The sequence below is a fragment of the Mesoplodon mirus genome, assembly GCF_964341445.2.
Source record: "Mesoplodon mirus genome assembly, chromosome: X".
In the NCBI taxonomy this organism is placed as follows: domain Eukaryota; kingdom Metazoa; phylum Chordata; class Mammalia; order Artiodactyla; family Ziphiidae; genus Mesoplodon; species Mesoplodon mirus.
The window spans coordinates 53,088,099-53,108,209 of NC_138981.1; the positions used below are offsets into that span (position 1 = coordinate 53,088,099).

Sequence of the window (20,111 nt, forward strand, 5' to 3'; positions counted from 1 at the left end):
AAATGCTCCATCAAGGAACAAAATCATCCCCGTTCGGGACACACTGAGCTTTTATCTTAGAAGAAAGAATCTCCTGCCTTTGTGGGGATGGCTTCAGGCTGCCTCTGCCTGAAGAGAGGGAAGCTTAGAAAGATGGCTTAACCAGTTAGCCCTGGCTCACGGCCTAACTCTGTACTCCATTTCCCTTTTCCTGCCTTCTCCTGCTGGTCTGTTTCCTCCTTTGGGGGAATGGCAGGAACAAGACCCTGCAGATGGAAAAGATCAAGACCCATTTGAAGGCTGAGTTTGAGGCCCTTGAATCAGAGGAGAGGCACCTGAAGGAATACAAGCAGGAGATGGACCTCCTGCTACAGGAGAAGATGGCCCACGTGGAGGAACTCCGACTGATCCACGCTGATATCAATGTGGTATGTGGTATTTGGCTGGCTGCCTGAAGCCTATTTCTGGGCCCTTTGAGGAGGAATAGGCAGTAGTGAGTGCTGTGGACTCTCCTTGAGATGTGGCTGTGGCCAACTTGGGGGAGTAGGCATCAGGCTATGTTGAAATGGAAGAATCGAGGAGTTCTGAGATCCATCCCTGGCTCTGTCACTGATCGGCTGTATATCAGTGGACAAGTTCCTTCTTTTCTCAAGGCCTCATTTTCCTTTTTTGTACCATGAGAGGGATTCAGTCACCTCTGAGGTCTCATTCAGCACTGATGTGCTCTCATTCTGGGAGTCTAGGAGTTGAGAGCTAGCCTTGGGGAAAAGCAGAGTAGTCAGATGCCTTGGGGATCTAACTTACATTTAGGGCTCCGAAGCTTCCAACTAAGCCAAACAAACCACCTCTGCCAGCCTACCCAACTGGGGCTCCCTCATTACAGTCTCTCTTTTGAAGTACTTTGGAATGTGGGGAATGAACTGCCTGCTATGATGATAAGTCCCCCACTTTTTAGAGTTATTAAAGCAGAGTCTGAATGATCACCTGTCTGGGCTGCAGTATTGGTGATTCCTTCACCAAGAGGGAGGTTGGAGTTGCTGACCTGTAAGGCCCTTACCAACCCTTAGAGCCTATGATAATGAGATTTTTTTTTTAAATCACGTTTGAAGGAGCTAAGTTTCTATTCTTGGGAAACTCACTTCTGTGGCAATATCTACTTCCTGATATTGCCAAGCCTAGGTTCTTAAAGGAAATATGAATGCAATTTGGACAGTAGTTACCTGGGATTTTCTGTGTCACAAGATCACAGGATATGAGGGTCTCATGAGGAGTTGGCAGTTCTGCTGCCAGCTAACTAAGGATAGAGAAAGAAACAAGGTATTAGTCACAGAGGTGCTGAAAATCTGGGCCAGTGGATCTCCAGCTTGAACATGCCTCATGAGTCACCTAGAGGGCCTGTTAAAACACACATTGTTGGACTTCACCCCAGAATTTCTGATTGCTTATATCTGGGGTGGTACCTGAGAATTTACATTCCTAATGAGTTCCCAGTTGATGCTGATGCTGCTGAGCTGGTAACTGCATTTTGGGAACCACTGATTTAGGAGAAAAGCCACCGGCCTGGGAGGCGGAAGCCCTGAGTCTTTATGTAGACTTTGCTCCTAGGAAGCATTTCTCTGAGGAAGTTAATTCTTCTCTCTGAGTCTCAATTCTCTGATCTGTAAAATGGTGGTAGGGTGCACTACGTGAGCTCTAAGGGCCATTCCAGCTCTAAGATGCTATATTTGAATAATAACTACCACTAATTGAGCCTTTACTCTGTGTTAGCCCCTGTACTGAGCACTTATATGAATTCAATCATTGAATCTTCACCAAGATTATACGAGGTAGGTATGATTGTTACCACCATTATACAGATGAAAAAACTGAGGCTTGACAAGAGTCACATAGAATATAGTGGGTTGAGGACTTGATCACAGATTGGTTTGGCTCTGGAGCCTGTGCTATTATCCACTCAGCTGTACAGCCTCGCTGAGAATCTTGGAGTCTTTTCTCTGTGCTTGCCTCACTCTGTGTTCCAGATGGAAAACACCATCAAACAGTCTGAGAATGACCTAAACAAGCTGCTAGAGTCGACCCGGCGGCTACATGATGAGTATAAGCCACTGAAGGAACATGTGGATGCCCTGCGCATGACTCTGGGCCTGCAGAGGCTCCCTGACCTATGTGAAGAGGAGGAGAAGCTCTCCTTGGAGTAAGCTGCCTGCCTCCTGTCCCTGCAACATACACCACACACACACACACACACATGTATATATACACACACGTATATATACACACATAAAGCCTGGTCTGAAAGTCAGGGTACCCAGTCCTAGACCCAGGCCTGTCAGCGACCGACTCATTGCATGACCTTGGGTAAGTCTCTGTGTTGGGCTGTTACATGATTAGACTAGAATTACTAGATGGCTTTTAAAGTTCCTTGTGCAATTTTGACAATACCAGACTATGTCTATGACTCTTAGTGTGTGTATGCGTCTGTGACTCTTAAGAGGTCACCTCCCAAGTCAAGGTCTAGAAGGGGTGTCCAGAAACCTTGAAAACACAAAAGGGCGAGCTTTCATGGCCTCCAGGGGCTAGCCTGGAACTTTATCTTAAGACCCAGAGTTAAGAACTAAGCTTACTTTACAGAGATACAGAGCTCAGTTCAATAGAAGGGATACAAGGGAACATAGTTCCTTAAGGTAGAGCAGGCTGCCTGTGGAAGTGGTGAGCTTCTTATTCCTAGAGGTATGCCAGCAGAGGCCTGAGGACACTTAATAGGAATACTGCAAAGAAACATGGGATGGAGGGTAGAAAAATGTCCTTTGAGGACTTGGCTAGCCTTGGGATTTTATTTTATTTTTCTGGGCCTGTCAGAGCCAAGGAGCAGGAGGAGTACCCTTCCCAACACACAGGGGGCCTGGTACCCAGGGAGAAGAGCCTTGTGCTGGAGAGAGTGCAGGAACTTCCTACAGTGAGCCACAACCCAACCCCCTTCGTTCTGTAGCATGGAGTCCTTAAGAGGGGCAAGGTTCTCCTTGCTTTCAGAATGATCCAGCTAATGTCTCTCATCTCCAAAGTTACTTTGAGAAGCAGAAAGCAGAGTGGCAGACGGAGCCGCAGGAGCCCCCGATCCCTGAATCCTTGGCCGCCGCAGCCGCTGCCGCCCAACAACTCCAAGTGGCTAGGAAGCAGGACACTCGGCAGACAGCAACCTTCAGGCAGCAGCCCCCACCTATGAAGGTGAGTGAGCTGGGTATGGACTGTGGAGGAAGCAAGGTATCTTCAAGCAGCCCCATGGAAGGTTGGGTCTGGGGCTTTGGCCTTACTTATTTGGGGTCTTCCTAAAACAGCCTTCACTTGGGACACAGAGGAAGGGGTGGTGTGTATGTGTGCTGTAGTAGAGGTCTTGTTGCCTCATATTCTCAGAGAGGTTAGAATGCAGGGAGATTGGCAGGCTCTGCTAAAGTATAATTTTCAGAACGTTAGAAACGTGACTCAGACAAATATATAGTGAACCTGTGTCATTAACGACGGAGCCAGCAGCATTACAAAGCTGGTTCCAGAAGCATTAGAGGGACAGATAATTATATAGTCAAGAAAGGAAAGGAATGCCAAAATAAGTTTGCAATGTTAAATCCAGAACTGGTTAATGTCCTACAGGAAAATAAAACTGCAATCTTTGTGATTACCTTTTCTTTGTAACAAAAATAATTTGCATCTCTACTGGGCAAAAACCTTTTGTGCCTTATCAACATTAAGTCACAGCATCTGGGCCCTGATCAATAGTAAATAGTCAAATAGTATACTATTTAATGGAAAAGTATTTATAGTCAGTGGAACAGAATAGAGAGCCCAGAAATAAACCCACTCACCTACGTTCAATTAATCTTCAACAAAGGAGGCAAGAATATACAATGGAGACAAGACAGTCTCTTCAGCAAGTGGTATTGGGAAAGCTGGACAGATGCAAATCAATGAAGTTAGAACACTCCTTCACACCATACTCAGAAGTAAGCTCAAAACAGCTTCAAGACTTAAATGTAAGACATGATACCATACAACTCCTAGAAGAGAACCCAGGCAAAACATTCTCTGACATAAATTGTACCAGTGTTTTCTTAGGTCAGTCTCCCAAGGCAATAGAAATAAAAGCAAAAGTAAACAAATGGGACCTATTCAAACTTATAAGCTTTTGCCCAGCAAAGGAAACCATAAACAAAAATGAAAAGCCAACCTACGGAATGGGAGGAAATATTTGCAAATGATGCGACCAACAAGGACTTAATTCCCAAAATATAAACACAGCTCATACAACTCAATAACACAAAAACAAACAATCCCATCAAAGAATGGGCAGAGGACCTCAATAGACATTTCTCCAAAGAAGACATACAGATGGCCAATAGGCACATGAACAGATGCTCAGCATCACTAATTGTTGGAGAAATGCAAATCAAAACTACAATGAGGTATCACCTCACACCAGTCAGAATGGCCATCATTAAAAATTCTACAAATAACAAATGCTGGAGAGGGTGTGGAGAAAAGGGAACCCTCCTACACCGTTGGTAGGAATGTAAATCGGTGCAGCCACTATGGAGAACAGTATGGAAGTTCCTTAAAAGACTAAAATTTGAGTTACCATATGATCCTGCAATCCCACTCCTAGGCATATATCTAGGGAAAACTCTAATTCAAAAAGATACATGCACCCCAATGTTCATAGCAGTACTATTTACAATAGCCAAGACATGGAAGCAACCTAAATGTCCATTGACCGATGAACAGAAAAGATGATGTGGTACATATATACAATGGAATACTACTCAGCCATATAAAAGAATGAAATAATGCCATTTGCAGCAACATGGATGGACCTAGAGATTATCATACTAAGTGAAGTAAGTCAGACCGAGCAAGACAAATACCATATGATATCATTTATATGTGAAATATAAAATATGATACAAATGAACTTATTTACAAGACAGAACCAGACTCACAGACATAGAAAACAAACTTATGGTTACCAAAGGGGAAAGGGGGTGGGACAGGGGTAAATTAGGCTTTTGGGATTAGCAGATACAGACTACTGTGTATAAAATAGATAAACAACAATGTCCTACTGTATAGCACAGGGAACTATATTCAATATCCTGTAATAAACCATAACAGAAAAGAATATCTAACTATCTATCTATCTATCATCTATATCATTTTGCTGTATACCAGAAGCTAACACAACATTTTATAACAACTCTACTTCAATTTTTTAAATAAGTAGTAAATAGTCAAACAAAGAGACAGTCTCCTAGAGCAAGGGTCAGCAAACCAGAACCCATAGGCCAAGTGTGACCTGCTCCCCGTTTTTGTAAATAAAGTTTTATTGGCCCACACACATGCCTGCTTGTTTATGTATTGTCTATAGCTTCTTTTTTTATTTATTTATTTTTAAATTTTTTGCCTTATAAAAAATTTAATCAGTTATACATATACATATGTTTCCATATCCCCTCCCTTTTGCGTCTCCCTCCCACCCTCCCTATCCCACCCCTCCAGGCGGTCACAAAGCACCAAGCTGATCTCCCTGTGCTATGCGGCTGCTTCCCACTAGCTATCTACCTTATGTTTGGTAGTGTATATATGTCCATGCCGCTCTTTCACTTTGTCACATCTTACCCTTCCCCCTCCCCATATCCTCAAGTCCATTCTCTAGTAGGTCTGTGTCTTTATTCCTGTTTTACCCCTAGGTTCTTCATGACATTTTTTTTTCTTAAATTCCATATATATGTGTTAGCATACAGTATTTGTCTTTCTCTTTCTGACTTACTTCACTCTGTATGACAGACTCTAGGTCTATCCACCTCATTACAAATAGCTCAATTTCATTTCTTTTTATGGCTGAGTAATATTCCATTGTATATATGTGCCACATCTTCTTTATCCATTCATCCGATGATGGACACTTAGGTTGTTTCCATCTCCGGGCTATTGTAAATAGGGCTGCTATGAACATTTTGGTACATGTCTCTTTTTGAATTATTGTTTTCTCAGGGTATATGCCCAGTAGTGGGATTGCTGGGTCATATGGTAGTTCTATTTGTAGTTTTTTAAGGAACCTCCATACCGTTCTCCATAGTGGCTGTACCAATTCACATTCCCACCAGCAGTGCAAGAGTGTTCCCTTTTTTCCACACCCTCTCCAGCATTTATTGTTTCTAGATTTTTTGATGATGGCCATTCTGACTGGTGTGAGATGATATCTCATTGTAGTTTTGATTTGCATTTCTCTAATGAGTAAAGATGTTGAGCATCCTTTCATGTGTTTGTTGGCAGTCTGTATATCTTCTGTGGAGAAATGTCTATTTAGGTCTTCTGCCCATTTTTGGATTGGGTTGTTTGTTTTTTTGTTATTGAGCTGCATGAGCTGCTTATGAATTTTGGAGATTAATCCTTTGTCAGTTGCTTCATTTGCAAATATTTTCTCCCATTCTGAGGGTTGTCTTTTCGTCTTGTTTATGGTTTCCTTTGCTGTGCAAAAGCTTTGAAGTTTCATTAGGTCCCATGTGTTTATTTTTGTCCTTATTTCCATTTCTCTAGGAGGTGGGTCAAAAAGGATCTTGCTGTGATTTATGTCATAGAGTGTTCTGCCTATGTTTTCCTCTAAGAGTTTGATAGTGTCTGGCCTTACATTTAGGTCTTTAATCCATTTTGAGCTTATTTTTGTGTATGGTGTTAGGGAGTGATCTAATCTCATACTTTTACATGTCCCTGTCCAGTTTTCCCAGCACCACTTATTGAAGAGACTGTCCTTTCTCCACTGTACATTCCTGCCTCCTTTATCAAAGATAAGGTGACCATATGTCCGTGGGTTTATCTCTGGGCTTTCTATCCTGTTCCATTGATCTATCTTTCTGTTTTTGTGCCAGTACCATACTGTCTTGATTACTGTGGCTTTGTAGTATAGTCTGAAGTCAGGGAGCCTGATTCCTCCAGCTCCATTTTTCGTTCTCAAGATTGCTTTGGCTATTCGGGGTCTTTTGTGTTTCCATACAAATTGTGCAATTTTTTGTTCTAGTTCTGTGAAAAATGCCAGTGGTAGTTTGATAGGGATTGCATTGAATCTGTAGATTGCTTTGAGTAGTAGAGTCATTTTCACAATGTTGATTCTTCCAATCCAAGAACATGGTATATCTCTCCATCTATTTGTATCATCTTTAATTTCTTTCATCAGTGTCTTATAATTTTCTGCATACAGGTCTTTTGTCTCCTTAGGTAGGTTTATTCCTAGATATTTTATTCTTTTTGTTGCAATGGTAAATGGGAGTGTTTCCTTGATTTCACTTTCAGATTTTTCATCATTAGTATATAGGAATGCCAGAGATTTCTGTGCATTAATTTTGTATCCTGCAACTTTACCAAATTCATTGATTAGCTCTAGTAGTTTTCTGGTAGCATCTTTAGGATTCTCTATGTATAGTATCATGTCATCTGCAAACAGTGACAGCTTTACTTCTTCTTTTCCGATTTGGATTCCTTTTATTTCCTTTTCTTCTCTGATTGCTGTGGCTAAAACTTCCAAAACTATGTTGAATAAGAGTGGTGAGAGTGGGCAACCTTGTCTTGTTCCTGATCTTAGTGGAAATGGTTTCAGTTTTTCACCATTGAGGACGATGCTGGCTGTGGGTTTGTCATATATGGCCTTTATTATGTTGAGGAAAGTTCCCTCTATGCCTACTTTCTGCAGGGTTTTTATCATAAATGGGTGTTGAATTTTGTCGAAAGCTTTCTCTGCATCTATTGAGAAGATCATATGGTTTTTCTCCTTCAATTTGTTAATATGGTGTATCACGTTGATTGATTTGCGTATATTGAAGAATCCTTGCATTCCTGGAATAAACCCCACTTGATCATGGTGTATGATCCTTTTAATGTGCTGTTGGATTCTGTTTGCTAGTATTTTGTTGAGGATTTTTGCATCTATGTTCATCAGTGATATTGGCCTGTAGTTTTCTTTCTTTGTGACATCCTTGTCTGGTTTGGGTATCAAGGTGATGGTGGCCTCGTAGAATGAGTTTGGGAGTGTTCCTCCCTCTGTTATATTTTGGAAGAGTTTCAGAAGGATAGGTGTTAGCTCTTCTCTAAATGCTTGATAGAATTCGCCTGTGAAGCCATCTGGTCCTGGGCTTTTGTTTGCTGGAAGATTTTTTATCACAGTTTTAATTTCAGTGCTTGTGGTTGGTCTATTCATATTTTCTATTTCTTCCTGATTCAGTCTTGGCAGGTTGTGCATTTCTAAGAATTTGTCCATTTCTTCCAGGTTGTCCATTTTATTGGCATAGAGTTGCTTATAGTAATCTCTCATGATCTTTTGTATTTCTGCAGTGTCAGTTGTTACTTCTCCTTTTTCAATTCTAATTCTATTGATTTGAGTCTTCTCCCTTTTTTTCTTGATGAGTCTGGCTAATGGTTTATCAATTTTGTTTATCTTCTCAAAGAACCAGCTTTTAGTTTTATTGATCTTTGCTATCGTTTCCTTCATTTTTTTTTCATTTATTTCTGATCTGATTTTTATGATTTCTTTCCTTCTGCTAACTTTGGGATGTTTTTGTTCTTCTTTCTCTAATTGCTTTAGGTGCAAGGTTAGGTTGTTTATTCGAGATGTTTCCTGTTTCTTAAGGTGGGATTGTATTGCTATAAACTTCCCTCTTAGAACTGCTTTTGCTGCATCCCATAGGTTTTGGGTCGTCGTGTCTCCATTGTCATTTGTCTCTAGGTATTTTTTAATTTCCTCTTTGATTTCTTCAGTGATCACTTCGTTATTAAGTAGTGTACTGTTTAGCCTCCATGTGTTTGTATTTTTTACAGATCTTTTCCTGTAATTGATATCTAGTCTCATAGCATTGTGGTCGGAAAAGATACTTGATACAATTTCAATTTTCTTAAATTTACCAAGGCTTGATTTGTGACCCAAGATATGATCTATCCTGGAGAATGTTCCATGAGCACTTGAGAAAAATGTGTATTCTGTTAATTTTGGATGGAATGTCCTATAAATATCAATTAAGTCCATCTTGTTTAATGTATCATTTAAAGCTTGTGTTTCCTTATTTATTTTCATTTTGGATGATCTGTCCATTGGTGAAAGTGGGGTGTTAAAGTCCCCTACTATGAGTGTGTTACTGTCAATTTCTCCTTTTATGGCTGTTAGTATTTGCCTTATGTATTGAGGTGCTCCTATGTTTGGTGAATAAATATTTACAATTGTTATATCTTCTTCTTGGATCGATCCCTTGATCATTATGTAGTGTCCTTCTTTGTCTCTTCTAGTAGTCTTTATTTTAAAGTCTATTTTGTCTGATATGAGAATTGCTACTCCAGCTTTCTTTTGGTTTCCATTTGCATGGAATATCTTTTTCCATCCCCTTACTTTCAGTCTGTATGTGTCTCTAGGTCTGAAGTGGGTCTCTTCTAGACAGCATATATATGGGTCTTGTTTTTGTATCCATTCAGCCAATCTGTGTCTTTTGGTGGGAGCATTTAGTCCATTTATATTTAAGGTAATTATTGATATGTATGTTCCTGTTCCCATTTTCTTAATTGTTTTGGGTTCCTTATTGTAGGTCTTTTACTTCTGTTGTGTTTCTTGCCTAGAGAAATTCCTTTAGCATTTGTTGTAAAGCTGGTTTGGTGGTGCTGAACTCTCTCAGCTTTTGCTTGTCTGTAAACGTTTTAATTTCTCCATCAAATCTGAATGAGATCCTTGCTGGGTAGAGTAATCTTGGTTGCAGGTTTTTCTCCTTCATCACTTTAATTATGTCCTGCCACTCCCTTCTGGCTTGTAGAGTTTCTGCTGAGAGATCAGCTGTTATCCTGATGGGGATTCCCTTGTGTGTTATTTGTTGTTTTTGCTTTGCTGCTTTTAATATGATTTCTTTGTGTTTAATTTTTGACAGTTTGATTAATATGTGTCTTGGCGTATTTCTCCTTGGATTTATTCTGTGTGGGACTCTCTGTGCCTCCTGGACTTGATTAACTATTTCCTTTCCCATATTAGGGACGTTTTCAACTATAATCTCTTCAAATATTTTCTCAGTCCCTTTCTTTTTCTCTTCTTCTTCTGGAACCCCTATAATTCGAATGTTGGTGCGTTTAATGTTGTCCCAGAGGTCTCTGAGACTGTCCTCTGTTCGTTTCATTCTTTTTTCTTTATTTTGCTCTGCAGCAGTTATTTCCACTATTTTATCTTCCACCTCACTTATCCGTTCTTCTGCCTCAGTTATTCTGCTATTGATCCCATCTAGAGTATTTTTTATTTCATGTATTGTGTTTTTAATCGATGCTTGATTCATCTTTAGTTCTTCTAGGTCCTTGTTAACTGTTTCTTGCATTTTGTCTATTCTATTTCCAAGATTTTGGATCTGGGAAATAGAATCTTGGATCATCTTTACCATCATTATTCTGAATTCTTTTTCAGGTAGACTGCCTATTACCTCTTCATTTGTTAGGTCTGGTGGGTTTTTATCTTGCTCCTTCTCCTGCTGTGTGTTTTTCTGTCTTCTCATTTTGCTTATGTTACTGTGTTTGGGGTCTCCTTTTTGCAGGCTGCAGGTTCGTAGTTCCCGTTGTTTTTGGTGTCTGACCCCAGTGGCTAAGGTTGGTTTAGTGGGTTGTGTAGGCTTCCTGGTGGAGGGGACTAGTGCCTGTGTTCTGGTGGATGAGGCTGGATCTTGTCTTTCTGGTGGGCAGGTCCACGTCTGGTGGTGTGTTTTGGGGTGTCTGCAGACTTTTTATGAGTTTAGGCCACCTCTCTGCTAATGGGTGGCGTTGTGTTCATGTCTTGCTAGTTGTTTGGCTTAGGGTGTCCAGCACTGTAGCTTGTTGGTCGTTGAGTGAAGCTGGGTGCTGGTGTTGAGATGGAGATCTCTGGAAGATTTTTGCCGTTTGATATTATGTGGAGCTGGGAGGTCTCTTGTGGACCAGTGTCCTGAAGTTGGCTCTCCCACCTCAGAGGCACAGCACTGACTCCGGGATCCTCAATTTGGGATGATGTGTTGTCTATTCATGTATTCCACAGATGCAGGGTACATCAAGTTGATTGTGGAGCTTTAATCCGCTGCTTCTGAGGCTGCTGGGAGAGGTTTCCCTTTCTCTTCTTTGTTCTCACAGCTCCTGGGTCTCAGCTTTGGATTTGGCCCCGCCTCTGCGTGTAGGTCGCCGGAGGGCGTCTGTTCTTCGCTCAGGCAGGACAGGGTTAAAGGAGCAGCCTCTTCGGGGACTCTGGCTCACTCAGGCCGGGCGGGAGGGAGGGGCACGGAGTGCGGGGCGAGCCTGCAGCGGCAAAGGTCGGCGTGACGTTGCACCAGCCCGAGGCGCGCCGTGCGTTCTCCCAGGGAAGCCGCCCCTGGATCCCGGGACCCCAGCAGTGGCGGGCTGCACAGGCTCCCGGAAGGGCGGTGTGGGCAGTGACCTGCGCTCGCACACAGGCTTCTTGGCGGTGGCAGCAGCAGCCCCAGCGTCCCACGCCTGTCTCTGGGCTCCGCGCTTTCAGTCGCGACTCGCGCCCGTCTGTGGAGCCCTTTTAAGCAGCGCTCTTAATCCACTCTCCTCGCGCACCAGGAAACCAAGAGGGAAGAAAAAGTCTCTTGCCTCTTCGGCAGCTCCAGAGTTTTCCCGGACTCCCTCCCGGCTAGCTGTGGCACATTAGCCCCCTTCAGGCTGAGTTCTCGTCACCAGCCCCAGTCCTCTCCCTGCGCTCTGACCGAAGCCCGAGCCTCAGCTTCCAGCGCTGCGCGCCCCGGCGGGCGAGCAGACAAGCCTCTCGGGCTGGTGAGTGCCGCTCGGCACCGATCCTCTGTGTGGGGATCTCTCTGCTTTGCCCTACCCAGGTACGTGGGGAGTTTCTTGCCTTTTGGGAGGTCTGGGGTCTTCTGCCAGCGTTCAGTAGGTGTTCTGTAGGAGTTGTTCCACGTGTAGCTGTATTTCTGGTGTATCCGTGGGGAGGAAGGTGATCTCCGCGTCTTACTCTTCCGCCATCTTACCCGGAAGTCTATAGCTTCTTTTATGTAAGGCAGTTAGAGCTGAGTAGTTGCAACTAAAATCATATGACCTGAAAAGAAAGTCCAAAATATTTACTATCTTGGCCTTTACAGAAAAAGTTTATTGATACCTGTCCTAGAGAATTAAATAATCCTTGAGTGAGCCTGTTAGACCATGCTCCAGTATAATGCTTAATGAATATGCAATTCACATTTTGCCTTATTACCAAATTTTGGATATTTTTCCTCAGTACCCCTCTTTGACTCTCACTCCCTTATATCCTTTGCATCCCTTATATCCAGCACAGATCTCGCTACTTGGGACTCACTACATAGGTCTTGCTCCTTCCTGTTGGGAAATCGCAATTGCTTGTGGGGGCCCCTGGGAAAGATGAGCCATGGCCTAGAAGAATCTGACCACTAACTTGCTTTGTCTTGTGCCCCCCACCAGGCCTGCTTGTCATGTCACCAACAAATTCACCGGAATGCACCTATATGCCCTCTGTGCAAAGCCAAGAGTCGGTCCAGGAACCCCAAAAAGCCAAAACGGAAGCAGGATGAATGAAAAGAAGGAGAACACTTAGAGCTCTGCTGCTCATAACCCCTCCCCTTGGCCAGAGTGATTGATGTCTCCATGTGAAACAACCCTTCCCCACCTCTACAAAGTCTCCTATTTAATGTGATGGAAGCACAACCCCTCTCTCACTTTTCTCTTATTTCTTTTTGCTCTTGGAGTTTCTGGTTTAGGAAGAGATGTGGTTCAGGTGCTAATGACAGTTGTGTCTGAAGATCCCTTCTCTCTCACCCACATTTCAACCCCTGCCCTTGTTTGGAGCTAAGGGAAAGGCGGAAGTCCCAGATGTGATTCCCTGTCTCTTGTGCCTGAGGCCTGGGGCCTAAGGTCTGAGGGCCTGAAGAGGCCCATATATTGTTTCAGGTGAAGGCTCCAGTGTGCCCCCTCCCTGTACTTTTGCCTTAGGCTCTGAAGGGACAACAGTCTTCTTGCTGGACGTTTCAATAGGCTTGGTGCATTTATCTCCCCCACCCGCAACCTCATCTCATCTTCAAGGCCCGGAGGTAGCTTGGACAAGCTCTCCTTTTCATATTCATTTGGGAGGCCTGGCTTTTATTATTGAGCTCACCACCCCACCACCTGGCAGTTTCCCAGATATACTAAAGTTCTCAGGTACCAGGCTATGTGTCTGGGGATCCTAAAATCTGTGGGCTTTTCTCCCATAATAAACCCTAGCTTTTGAAAATCAGTAGCAGATGTTCCCCACAGTGAAATCAGGGAGCCAGACCCACTCCACAAGTCCCGCCTAACTCGTTGCCTAGGTCATTGGTCTGAGGGCTCTGCTATCGGGGCTGCCTTAGGCTGGAGAGGCCCCAGGCTGACATTTGTGTTGCCTTTTATCCAAAACCATTTCTCTGGCACTTACTCAAATGGTATATCTTAGAGGTCAGAGTAGTGGGTTGAGATTCAAGTGAATGCCAATCACGTTACACATGCAGGTAGGTGGGACTTCTACTCCAGTCTCTCTTCTCTAAGGCAGCGTCAGCTCAGGTCAGCTTTTGGCCACCCCTTTTCCTGTGGATTGTGCAGGTGGATTTCCCTCTCAAAATAAAAGGCACCAGGCTCCCCAAGCCCTACAGCTCTTCCCTCCTCCAAAGCCACATCTCTAGTCAAGTCACTCTCAAACTTAAGGGACAGGGATGGGGGCTGGCTGACTGAAAAAGTGTTAGCTCCTGGCTGGGGAGGGGGGATATTTTTCCTTCCTTTCTTAGCTGTAGTTTTAAGTTGCCACAGTTGTCCGTGTGTTCATAATATATAAAAGGTTCCTCTGCTCTTTGAAAATAAGAGCGTTCTGTCTGTACAAATCCTTTTAAATAAACATTTGTTCATTGGAGTAAATGCTGACTCAGTGCCTACAAGTACCAGGTAACAGAAAAGATGTAATGCCCTTTCCCCTTCTGGGTAGCTCTTCTTTACTCTTATTCACTCCTCCCTACAAGTGAGAAAACCAGGCACACCGCCGCATAATAATTTACCCTATTTTTATAATAATTTCCACGTATGCAGTGACTACTCTGTGTCAAGTCTCTATGTAAGATGCTTTATATAGATGATTGTATTTGATTTTCAGAACAACCTTTCAAGCTAAGTATTCTTATTGCCCTTTTCCAAAAATGTAAACTGAAGCTCAGAGAAGTTAAATAACTTGTACAGAGTTAAACAGACAGCTAGTAAGAGAAGGTTCAGGATTTGAACACAGATTTGTCTGGTACCAGAGTCCGTTTTTTTCCTACGTTTTCTCCATGATCACTTTTTTAAGCTTTTCTCCCTTTGGGGATGGCTTGATCACAGGAGTAGGTGAAATAACTCTGAACTAGAAATCAGAGACTAGGAATTCATTGACTGATGCAGGAATGTAAAGGCCTGTTCCCCTATGAGGATACAATAGGGAAAAACTCCGAAGGGTCATCCCAGCTTCAGAGCTCCCCATGGGTGGACTGTGGTTTCCATTAAGACTGAGTTGCAGTTCAATAGCTCCCTCTGTCCAATCCTGCCTCCTTCTCTTCCTTTTTCTTCTACAAGTGTGGATCCCAAGGGCTCCCTAATTGATATCCTGTGCATTAAACTGTCCCAGTGCTTTCCAGAAACCCAACTTCTCTGTGCTTCAGTGTCCTCATCTGGAAAAATGGGGAAAATAACAGTACCTACTTCTGGCACTGTTGTGAGCAATGCCAGGCATATAGTAAGCACTCAGTGCCAGGCATATAGTAAGTACTTCTACCCCTTGTGCCTCTGGCACCAGGTTGATTGGATGAGCGGTCAAAAGAAACACTATTTGTCTTAGCTGACATTACTCTACCACCCCAGATGTTGTTCAGCTACGAGCCTGCTTTTAAGGTGGCCTAGACGCACTCTGGGCAAAGGGAGGACACTCAGCTGTGTAACTTGGAGTACACCTTAACCTGTATAGCTCTCAGCAGGTCCCTGTAAAGTATAGGAGAAGTGGTCATTGCTCTGCATCTTTGGCACACTGGAGGTCAGATCTGTCAATTCAGTTGCAGCACAACTAGCCAGGTCAGCTGTTTCCCAGGGAACACCTCTGAATGGGAAGGGAACAATCAAATGTTGAGCACCTATACCTGGCAGCCACTGGGTGGGGTCCTACTGTCTCATTTAATTTTTCCGGTTCAGCTATCTGTTGTGAAACAAACCACCCAAAACCTTAGTGGCTTAAAACAGTCACGGTTTATCTGCTCGTGATTCTGCAATTTGAGCAGGACTTGCTGGGAATGGCTTATTTCTGTTCCATGTGGTGTTTCCTCAGACAGCTTGGCTGGGGCTGAAGGACCCAAGATGTGTGCTCTCACTTGTCTGATACCTCAGCTGTGGTGGCTGAAACAGCTGTGGGCTGGCTGGGCCTCCCACCTCCCTTTGTAGTATTTTACTCTCCAGGGCCTTTCTTTCTCCATTGGGCCTCTCTCTCCAAGTAGAGTAGTGAGACATTTTTTTTTATGTGGCAGCAGTCTTCCCAGAGGGTGAAAACAAAAGCTGCAAGGCCTTTTGTGGCATAAGACCAGAAGTCATACAGCACAACTGCTGCTGCACTCTATTGGTCAAAGCAAGTCACAGAGCCAGCCCAGATTTAAGGAGTGGGGAAAAGAGACTCCGCCTCTTGATGGGAGGAGCTGCATGTATGCCAGAGGTGGGGGCAATTCTTGGTCGTATTTGCAGACAACCTACCGCATCATCCAAAAACAACCTTACAAGGAAGGCATTATGCGTGTCTATTTTTACAGATGATAAAACTGAGGCTCAAAAAGGGTAAAATGCTTGCCCAACAAACAACTAGGAAGGGGCAAAGCCAGGAGGCAAAGCTAGGTGTGTCTGCCTTTAAAGCCTGTGTTTCTTCTGCCTAAGAGCAGTTCTTCAGATAAGTCTGAGACCTGGTTAGAGGAGACTAAAGAAAGGAAGAGAAGGAACAAAACAGAGTAAAAGACGAAGACGAGGCAGGTGAAAGAGAGAGAGATGAAGGAGGAGGAGGAGTGTAAGGGAAGTTATCTGTTATATTGGTAAGATGCTGTAAAAAGCACCTTCTTCAACATTCTCATCTAATGCTCACATTAAGTAGCCCTGTACTGTTAGTAGAGCATGTAGTATTACATTTTATAAATGAGACCCAGAGAGGGGAGCTGACTTGCCCAAGGTCGTTTAGCAGGTTAAGAGCAAAGCCACAACTAGAACCCAGGCCTTCCAATCTGGGAATAACCCGATTTGGGGCTCTCTTTACACGTTTGACACAGTGGGGGTGATTGTATACATGCTTTGTGACAGATGGGTCGCTTTTACACTGAGGATAGGTGCTCACTCCACAGGGGAAGGCCAGGCAATTTTAGCAATTCTGCTCTTAAAGTCCAGTTCCCTGTTACTATTATGCCCCCAGCTTTCCCATAGTGATTATCAGCATCTTTGCAATGATCAACATCTCCCAAGGTGAACTCTGGGAAGGCTGTTAACTCAGGGCCAGGTGCCCTTATGTTAGGTACTTAACCCCTCTGGGGCTCCAATATCTCATATGTGAGGTAAGAATAGTAGTAGTCCTCTCCTCATGGCATTGTTGTGAAGATTAAATGAGCTAATAATATATGTAAAGTGCCTAGAACAGCAGTTGAGAAGCATTCAGTAAATGATAGCTATGAGGAAGAAAATGATAATGATTATGACTGGCTTCATGAGAGGCCAAAGATGATGATGAGGAGGAGGAGGAGGAAGAAGAGAAAGGGAAGGGAAGGGGAGGAGAAGGGTGGGGGAGAAAAGGGAAGAGGAGGCAGGGTACAGTAGGGAAGGGCTTGCCCCCATGTAAGGCCTCCCTCAGAGGGAGGGTTGATAGCTAAGATTCATGGTTCCTTTTCTGGAGCTTGATGAGATTCCGAGGCTCTGCTGCCACTTGGCACTGAGTCTGTTTCATAGTTATAAAAAGAAAGACACGGGCCCCTCATGGGAACGAGGCAGAAGCCCCTCTTTTCACCACATTCTTTTCTGCTATGGCGGAGGAAAGACCATCCCTAAAAAAGAATCCCCCATAAGTGGTCTAGGCTCATGTGCACTTCAGTGGTTTCTGTACTGTGCAGTACAGGGAAATGACACTGACCCAGGAATGAGCCGTTCCTGGGTTCAAATCCCCAATTCTTTACTTATTAGCAGTGCATTCTTGAGGAAGTTATCAAACATTTCCAACCTCCAGTTTCCTCATCTGTAAACTGGAGATAATACCTACTCTGTGGGGTTGCAGTGAAAGATTTAAAAACAAAGAAGGCGAGGGTCACCATTCACTGGATGTCCATAATTTAGTGGGTGCTGTGGGAGGAAACATAGTGTAGTGGCTAAGGGCGTGGATACCAAAGTCAGAGAGTCTGGATTCAACTCTGACCAATGCCATTTGCTGACCGTGTGACCTTCAGGGAGCTCATTAACTTCTTGAAACCTCATCTGTACAATGGGGGTGATGACAGAATTTACCTCATTGGATTTTTACTAGGATTAAATGAGATAATATTTATGAGTTGCACACAGAAAGCATTATCTGAGTGTTTCATAAAGTAAGCAAATCAAATCTTCCTACCAACACTCAGTGTCATCAACTTAGAGATGAGAAAATTTAAGCTGGTAGAAGTCAAATGCCTTCAAATTTGGGTCTGTCTGACTCCACTAGACCTCAGAAATGCTTGGAAGAGTGTAGTGCTGTCTACAATTTATTTTGAAATGCATCAAAATTTAGGTGGATTGGTGGATGGATAGAAGAATAGATATGTGATAAAAGAAGTCCAGTAAAATGCTAATTGTAGGATCTAGGTGCGGGCATATGGGTGCTACCTGTAAAATTTGCTGTATATGTAATTTTTTTCATAATAAAATATCGGGGCCATAATACATCTACCTGGTAATGTTACTTCTCTGCCTAAAAGCCTTGGTTTGTTCCCCAGCATTCCCGCTTTCTAATTTGACCTCTTGTATAATCAGCATAGCTCTCACTGACCACCCCTCCCCGCCCCCACCATGTGGATTTGGCAGAGCACCTGGTAGAACAGATGATAATGGAGAGAGGGGGAGAGACAGCGCTGCGTTCCTACTTAAGGTGACCAACTTGTCCCAGTTTGCCCAGGACTGCTCTGGTTTTAAAACTGAAAGTCCTACATCCTGGGAAATCCCACAGTCTTAGGCCCAGCAGTACTGTGAGCCTTCTTTCTTTCTGTAGTGTTAAGGGCAGCTGTCACCTGTTGTTTCTAATTCATGTCATAGCATGCTCAGGGGCTCTGGGCAGACAGTTTCAGATCTGGCCCTGACCCACTTACCCTGCCATCTGGGCAGATGCTGCCCCCTGCTGGTGATGGGGAGAACCTGTTACGGAACCTCCCACCACATTGCTGTGCACACCCAGTGCAGAGGCAGTTAATGCCTCCGCTGTTCTCCATACATCACCTTAGTCCTAGCCGTCTGAGCTTGAAATTCCATAACCCTGACAACTCCAAGGGCCTGAGACACTGCCCTTGATCTCTGAGTCCTACTGCCAACCCTGACTCCAGACATTCTTCCAAATCCTGACCAAGTAACCACATTGCCCACCAGGAGGCCTCTGGGTTCCATCCAGAAAGCAGAGAGGATGATTGCACAGCAGGCAGGTAGTTATATTCATCCAAAAGGAGCAAGGAACAGATGTCCATACATGGCAGCACCAGGAAAAAGTGAAGAGTCAGCCTAGGGGTTCCCCAAGAATACAAATGGCTGTTTATGGGTTCCCAAGAGAAAAGTGTACATAGAAGTGCATTCCTTCTGCCTAATGCTACTCTGGCATGGCACCATATCCCTTAAAAAACATGGATTGCCAGGACCCTTGATGGCTCTGCTTTTGGTCCGATGCCTTCTAATGTATGTCCCTCTGTGACACATGCATTGGGGTGAAGATAGACCTGAAAGAGACACAGTATAATAGCTTCTCTTTATTGAGTGAGCATTTACTATGGTCTAGGCATGGAACTGTGTGCTTCACATAATGCTCACATTTAACCTTCACAGAAGTCCTAAAAGATATGTGCGATTATTTATCCCCATTTCACAAAAATCGGAGGCACCGATTTTTTTTTTTTAGGTTTCCTGCCCAAGGTCGTGCAGTGAGTTGCAGAGCTGGGGCTCAAACCTAAGAAATCAGACACCAAAACTCAAGTGCATAACCAGTCTCCCAAAGATATCCGCAATCTGATATTCAATGGAAGTGCTCCTGGACACAATCACCATGAACTTCATAACTGACGTGAGTGTCGTCCTAAAGCCACAGCAGGACTGGGCGATGATACATTGGAAAGTATTGTTCAGTGCCCTCTCCACCTTTGTCTTTCTAGCCTGTCATCCACAACCCAGGAATAATCAGAGCCTAGCAAGAGAGTACCTCAGATGTTACACTTCTTACTGACACTAAGCTTAGATTCACCACTGCTGAATCTATGGGTATAGCCGGCTGCTGTTCTCCATTCTACCCCAATGGCGGCAATTACTTCTGCTACTACCCCACCCCTCAGCGCACCAACAGCAGCCGTCAGCCACTTGCATGAGCAGCATAGCTTCAAAAATTTCTATAGGACCCACTGGAGTTTACAGAGGAATAATGTGAAACCAACACTCATCCCTGAGCACCAGAGAAGACAACCTCCATACAGAGGCCATCTTTATCACCCTTACCCCTGCAAAAATCTGGAAACAGTTACTAAGGAAACAAACCCCATGGCATTCTGTTTCCAGCTGCCAACGTCTATGAAGATTCACTTATCTGCCACTGCCACTGCTCCACCTGGCCTGCCTAGAGCACATTCCCCATCTTCTAGCCCTGTGTCCAGCCCCAGCTAGTTGAGGTGGGGAACTGGAGAGCAGAATGGAGGAAGTCTGAACTTCCACTAGCACCACAGTCAGACCCAGTTTCTGGTGCAGTAAAGGGTTTGCGGCCAGGCGAAAGCTTGTGAAAAGCCACCTTCCATCTCAGGAACGCTCATGAACACATTAGATTCCTTCACCAATAAAGTGAAGTCAAGGGCCAACACTTACCAGGG

General features: G+C 43.9%; 1 protein-coding gene across 1 annotated transcript; it reads left to right on the plus strand.

The window, feature by feature from the left end:
* Positions 1-239: 239 nt before the first annotated feature.
* Positions 240-13,901, plus strand: LOC309796787 (zinc finger C4H2 domain-containing protein-like). Its single transcript, XM_082610130.1, has 4 exons — positions 240-407; positions 2,001-2,173; positions 3,042-3,204; positions 12,454-13,901. Exons 1-4 carry the CDS (start codon positions 252-254, stop codon positions 12,565-12,567), a joined length of 606 nt encoding a protein of 201 aa, XP_082466256.1. The 5' UTR covers positions 240-251; the 3' UTR covers positions 12,568-13,901.
* The last annotated feature ends 6,210 nt before the right edge of the window (positions 13,902-20,111 follow it).